Source organism: Rhagoletis zephyria, unplaced genomic scaffold (genome assembly GCF_001687245.7).
Source record: "Rhagoletis zephyria isolate East Lansing unplaced genomic scaffold, Rhagoletis_zephyria_1.1 Rzeph_scaffold_00129, whole genome shotgun sequence".
Classification (NCBI taxonomy): domain Eukaryota; kingdom Metazoa; phylum Arthropoda; class Insecta; order Diptera; family Tephritidae; genus Rhagoletis; species Rhagoletis zephyria.
In genome coordinates, this window is record NW_016157213.1 from 357,292 (window position 1) to 363,794 (window position 6,503).

Sequence of the window (6,503 nt, forward strand, 5' to 3'; positions counted from 1 at the left end):
TTTGTACATCACTATTATATAAGTGATTTGTGTTATTTATTATTACCCTCTGAAGGTGTTATATTCGTCCCTTATTATGAGTTGCATTCGATTTTCGATCTTCGCTGGTTATCGAAGATCGAAAGAGAAATTCGTATTATGAGCTGTGCAACCGTGTCGAAATTTTCGTTGAGTATCGAAGTTTCTGTCGAACAGAATTTTGCTTTCGATGGTGTAGCGAAGTGTTAGAAAATTGTGAAAAATGTATGATGTTGCATTTGTTTTCTTACTTTTTGGCGGATAGACACTAATTTTAAACAATTTTTGTTAATTGTATGCAGTTCCAACGTCGTGAATACTAAACACAAGCTCGGAAGGGTTGGTTTTACTTGTGAAAGAAAATCTCAATACTCATTTGGCACGATCTCTGAGAACAAAATCATAGAGATGCTTATAGTTTCAATATATTTTAAATAGATTTGGATCACAAAATTTTTTAAATATATTGTATGTCAAAATATATCCGAAAGGCTATACTTAAACTCTCTTAAACGTTTTCTGCTCCTGGCCAGTTTTCTAAGCTCTCATTGTCTGAAGAATCGTTCAACCAGAACTCCGTTGTACTAATTTTTACCACGTTTTTATAAACTCGCTATCCTTTTAATATCATTTTAATTTGCACAAATTTACATAAATATGTATAAACACACTATTTAGTTTGCTCGATTTGTAAACAAAACTTTTCAGCGGCGAAAAATATACTATTGTGAACAACCTAAACGAGCGAAATTCACAATAGCGCTATTCTTCATCGAATGAGCGCCATAATACGAAATGAAAATTCGTTCGATCAGCACTTTCGACCACAGTCGAAAATCGAATGCAACTCATAATAGGGGCCTATATTATAACAAGATCTCAGTTTTAAAATAAAAGATTTGTTAAATCGATTTCATGAATTTTATTAAAAAAAATTGGCGATTTTTGGCGATTTTTTTTCAGAAATTGCGCCTTTTTTTTAAACAATCTGGACACCCTGATTCCGAAATCAAAGCGAGACACTCTAGTACCGTTTTTGTGAATGTGTTGTATACGTGAGTGCCATTTTTGTGGATGTCTTGTGTACATGTTTATTTATAAACGTATGTGTTCCTTTTTTTTCGTACGTGTTTATTGATATATCTTTACTGTAATGTTTTCGGACGGTACTAGCTCTTACTGCCATTATAGGAGTATTACATATATGTATAAAAACTGAAAAAAGGGCTTAGAACTAGAATGAAACTACTATGAATTGTATGTAAACATCGAATTTAAAAACAATTTAAGTTTTCATGAGTTAAATTTATGTTTTGATCAGTTAAATGTACAAAAACGTATGCTTCTATTTCACACGTAAGCTGCACTTTTTCAAGTAAATTTGCAAAGAAGACGATGCTACTGCTAAGGGAGTGGCGCGAGAGAGACAACTGTCAGTTTATCGAACCTTTAATTATTTAATCAGGCATATAAACATAGAACACTTATAAAAACTTGCAACGTTTTGTTATACATATTGCAATTTTTTCAAACCCAACAGTTTGAGCTTTTTGACCTTGGTAATCTTCCCTTTTCCCTGGTGCAAAATATGTTTGGTTAGGTTATTTTTATTTACATAGCTAAGCGAATGATATTCTAGTACAGTGCCGGCCAAACGTGCACATTGTAAGCACGATGTTATGCTTTCGCTTGTCACATGCTCACAGCCATGCCTAAATTGGATGTTAAGCGCCAAAGAATTGTTTGTATGAAGCATCCCACAATAACGGGGCGCTAATCCCGAGCAAATGGAATTTTAATTTTTAACTGGGCGTTAAGTCTGGACGTCCAGTCTTGAGGACAGAAAGATGAAAAAAAGATAAATTGGAAGCGATAATAAGAACGGGATGAAATGAGAAAACGTCAAAACTGCGCGAATACGTTACGCATTGTACGATTAAATTGTAACTATCGCGTCTGATGACTACCACAATGCGAAAGTAACATAGTTCTCGATCTTTATTACACAATCTATTGCAGAAGTTGAAAGTATCGATTCTCCTCCAGCAGCGAACTCAACGAGGTTGTCATGTCGTTTATGATCATGTTTGAGTTAGGATGTGTGGAGCTGCTAACGGCCTGCTGGGCGCTTTGCTCGTAGTCGCGGAGTTCGCTGCTACAGTTGCCAGTCGGTGAGTTGTTGGTCTCCAGCCAGTTTTGGCAATTCTGCACGTACTCGAGTGTCCGCTGATATGTATCGAAACGCATGCTACCGCCATCGCTGGGCACGTACATGCGTCCGATATTGGCGCTAACTTCAAGCAAGTTTGTGGTAGATGCCGCCGCAATTGCTGTTGTGGTTGGTGCGTTGCAGAAGAAATGTCTATTTGCCACTGCCGCTGGTGGTGGGGGTAACTGAATCGTCTGATTGGTTGCTACTGATTGCACACTCATGGTTGTGGTGGTTACTGTCGGTTGTGTGTCTTTTGTACTTTTGGCTGGTACTATTGTTGACTTTGTTGCGGAGGCTGGTTGGTGGTGCGCTTCCAATGCGGGCGACATTTGTGATTGACTTATATCGCCACATTGTATTTCAGCAGCAGCTAGCTTTTTCACTGGTCCACTCAATGTCGACGCAATTGGTTCTTGCAATTGCTGCTGTTGGTGTTGGTGCAAAGTTCGCGCTGTAGACAATGGAACTCGGTATAAGAGGTTGCTGTTCGTGGCCACAGAAAAAGAAACCGGTGTAGCAACTTGTTCGCTGCAGACTTTAATCATATTGTCTGCTTTGATATCGGGCAAACTGGTCATTGATGAATCGACACAAATGGCTGAGTTTGATTGTTGTTGTTGTTGCTGATGAAGATGCTGTTGTTGTTGTCGTCGTTGCTGTTGGTATGGCTGCTGATTGTGGTGTGGCTGTGTTGGACAGATTCCAACGCTCTCGGTACGGATATAATTTGTGGCCAGTGGATGGTGGTTACATGGCTGCTGTTGTTGATGTTGTTGGTGCTGGCATGCTACCTGGAACCTGCAGTCATAGTCCATATCCCGTACCTCGACTGATTGTGGCTGGGCGCGATAAAAATCGTAAGGGGAAGTTGCTGCTTGGGCGTTCAGGTTGGGACGGGAATGGGGGATGTCTATAGCCGGCATCGCGTATGCAGACTGTGGGGACATTATTTGGTCCAAAGTAGATGGGCTTGGTTCAACCATGTTAGGGCTATTAGGGTACATTATGGGCGAGGGTAGATGACATGTCGCGTTTTTCCCAGCACAACCTACGATTTGAGGTGTAGACGATTTGGAGTGGGCTTCATTGACAGTTGGAACATTGCCGACAGGTGCGCCCTTTGTTGGTTGTTTGGGTTCTAGGGGCTTTCCTTGTACCTTCTGTTGTTGTGGCGGTGGCTGCTGCTGCGTTGAAGACTCCTGATGCTGACTGACATTTGGTTTATCAGCTACTTGATTCAAATACATCAGCATTTCATCTGGTAATACCAGCTTGTTCTCTATTAGCTCGTCCTCTTCAACCTCATCCAAGTTGACCCTTTCATTTGGATGGTGCTCTCGGTATGCAGCCATAGACTCATCGCGACTGCGCGCAGAGCAGCTGTTGAGTTTCGCTTTGGCTTGGCAGTCTTCAATTCCTATGCCGTTGGGCGGGCAGCTGGTACTACCACGTATTTTGTATGGAACCGGCAACAGCGATGTTGGAGACGAAGGTGCATACCGATCGCATTCTGTGCGAACAGGCTCTGATTGACGACGCCTTGCGGGCCCTAGCAATGTCTTGTTTGATGTATACGAATCGATTCCATTCGAATTGGATTTTTGTTCCGGAGTATGTGGGAAAGGCATGTTTGGTATAGAGCTGCGACCGCGGTCCCGAAGAAGAGCTTTGTGTTGGTAGTTGGCGTATTGGAGGCGCTGTAAGTGTGACGATATCAGGTGTGATGATGGTGGGGGCGGCAAACTGTTGCTGTTTACGCTGCTTTCACTCATCTTTAACGTACCGCCGCGCGATGAGCTATCAGTGCCCGCTTCAACAGTACCCATATTGTTGAATACCAGCGGCTTTCTATAGCAGTTATCATTGAAACCGCAATTACCGTCGGCGTCGCCATTGGGGTTAGAATTGGCGTTAACATTGGCATTGAAGTTACCAGCGCTGCCTCCACCGCCGCCACCCAAGACGCCCGAGGTGACATTCGACAGTTGACTGGAACGACGTGAGCAACCAGGTGAAATGGGATCATAGAGAGAACCTGTATTATATGAAGGTCTCATAGTAGATATGGAAGACACCTGAGATGATTGGCTGCTGCGCCTACTCTGCATGCTGCAATAGTAGGTGCTGGCATTTGAATTTTGACTATCCCGTCTCATGATTTGTTGCTGGTGTAGACGCGTGTGCAACTCGGTGATATGATTGCTCGGTGGCGACATTTTGGATATGTATTCGGTGTTTGGAGGCGACATCGGAGAAGGGGTGGGTTCCATTTTCAAGTTGTTAATCCTTTGATTCAGTTCGCCGATACCGATTCCAACGTTTCTGCGTGCCTCAGGTATATTCGATAGCATTGCTGATCCCAAATTTATACCTTTCGCCTGCAGTCGGCCCCGCAGACGCTGGCGTGGCAAAGCACCGCCGAGCATGCCACTGGCGCCACCACCCCCACCAACTCCATGATTTTCGCCACCGCAACCGCTGTTGCCGGTGTTGGCGCTGCTACCAATGCTGACCATGGCGCGCAAAACGTACGGCAAGTCCGCCACTTCTAGGTCCTCATCGTATTCCCAGCCTTCATCCAGTGCTGCAGCATTACTTAATTGAAACTCATCAGGTCCGAAACCAGCGCTGGCATTTTCGGTGTCACGCATATTGCCAGCCAATTTTAACTGTGACGTTTGTAGTGCCAACTGGTGTCCATCAGTGACGTTTGGGCTATGCTCGGGCGAATTCGCATCTGATTCCGATTTGATGCTCGGGCTGGATATGCTATTAGCCTTGCCAGAATGCATGTCATCGCTGCGTGGGCTGGAGTCAATTTGAGGATGATTTTGAAGTTGTGAATGTATTGACGACTTCAATCCACTGGTGCCATGCACGCTGCCAATGCCGTGTCCGTCTATGCCGCCGTTGCCGTCCTCGTTCGAGGAACCTTTGTGCTTCTTGCTCGCATAAAAGTCGGCACCGTGCACCGTTTTCACATGCTTGCGCAGTGAACTAGGATCGGTGTAGCGCTTGGTGCAGCCTGGCGCCTTGCAGATGTACGGTTTCTGCAAAATAGAAGTTTTTTACGTTTTTTAAAAATGAGTGTTAGTGACATTATGTCAAGATAAATTCAAGGGAAAACTAATATGTTAGTGTGTACAGCATCGCTCCACCTACCTCATTACTGTGTGTCCGATTCTGGTGCTTGGCTCGATCGCTCGCATTACTGAAGGCTTTGCTGCAGCCGGGGTACTCGCAGGTGTACGGCTTCTCACCTGTGTGCGATCGCAGATGGGTTTTGAGGTTTTCAAGGCGGGAATAAGCCTTGCAGCATCCCTCGAACTAAGCATGAAATGAGAAAAGTAAAGTGTTATTGTATATTAGGACCAATCTAAATAACATCCAAAAGTGGGTGTGTGGTAGGAACCGAAGTAGTAACGAGCCTAAAAAAAGCTAACAACAGATAAGAACTAACAGGATGAATGTTCTGTTGTTGCTACAAAAACATAAAACATTCACAAGAAAGTCATAAGAAAATGGTGCTGAAGTGACTTCTTCTGGTAGTTAGGGATTTGGCAATATGAAGAAGTTCCTGCGTAGAAACTTCGGAAAAACTTAATTTTTTTACTTGGGAGATCTGAGTAACTACTTATAAAATCCTGGTACATAATTAGTCCGGAAACTTTGGTTAAGAGATAGCATGGATGTGAAATGGGGAAAAACCATATTTTTTTATATAATGCAGGATATACACTATTAACACTTTTCGACACTACAAGCTAAACATTGAAAAATACCCTGCGACGTTTTCAGTTCAAAATTTTTAAAATTTGCCCATGGGATCCCCTTACCGGTGGCGTTATAATGCATATCATGAAAGACTTATCTTATATCAAAATGCCAAATTAATAGTGTTACTAAATATATACATCTTCTTCTTCTTTTTTGGCGCTGTAACCGCCCAAGCGATTTTGGCCGAGTTCAGCAAAGCACGCCAGTCGTTTCTCCTCTGTGCCAACGGACGCCAATTGGAAACGCCAAGTGAAGCCAAGTCCTTCTCCACCTGATCTTTCCATCGCAGTGGAGGCCTCCCTCTTCCTCTGCTACCACCAGCGGGTTCCGAGTTGAATACTTTCAGAGCTGGAGCGTCGGTGTCCATTCGAACGACATGACCAAGCCAGCGGAGCCGCTGTATTTTAATTCGCTGCACTATGTCCATATCGTTGTAAAGCTCATACAGCTCATCGTTCCATCGTCTGCGGTACTCGCCGTCGCCAACGCGTAAAGG

The 6,503-nt window shown here is 43.6% G+C and overlaps 1 protein-coding gene across 1 annotated transcript in view; it reads right to left on the reverse strand.

Moving 5' to 3' along the window:
* Positions 1-1,166: 1,166 nt before the first annotated feature.
* The window catches only part of ci (transcriptional activator cubitus interruptus), a 112,824-nt gene continuing 107,487 nt past the window's right edge, over positions 1,167-6,503 (reverse strand). The window contains exons 3-4 of the mRNA XM_017637305.1: positions 5,393-5,557; positions 1,167-5,280 (exon numbers count right to left, since the gene is read on the reverse strand). Of these exons, the coding sequence (XP_017492794.1) occupies positions 2,029-5,280; positions 5,393-5,557 (3,417 nt within the window). The 3' untranslated portion in view covers positions 1,167-2,028. The remainder of the gene's footprint in view (positions 5,281-5,392; positions 5,558-6,503) is intronic.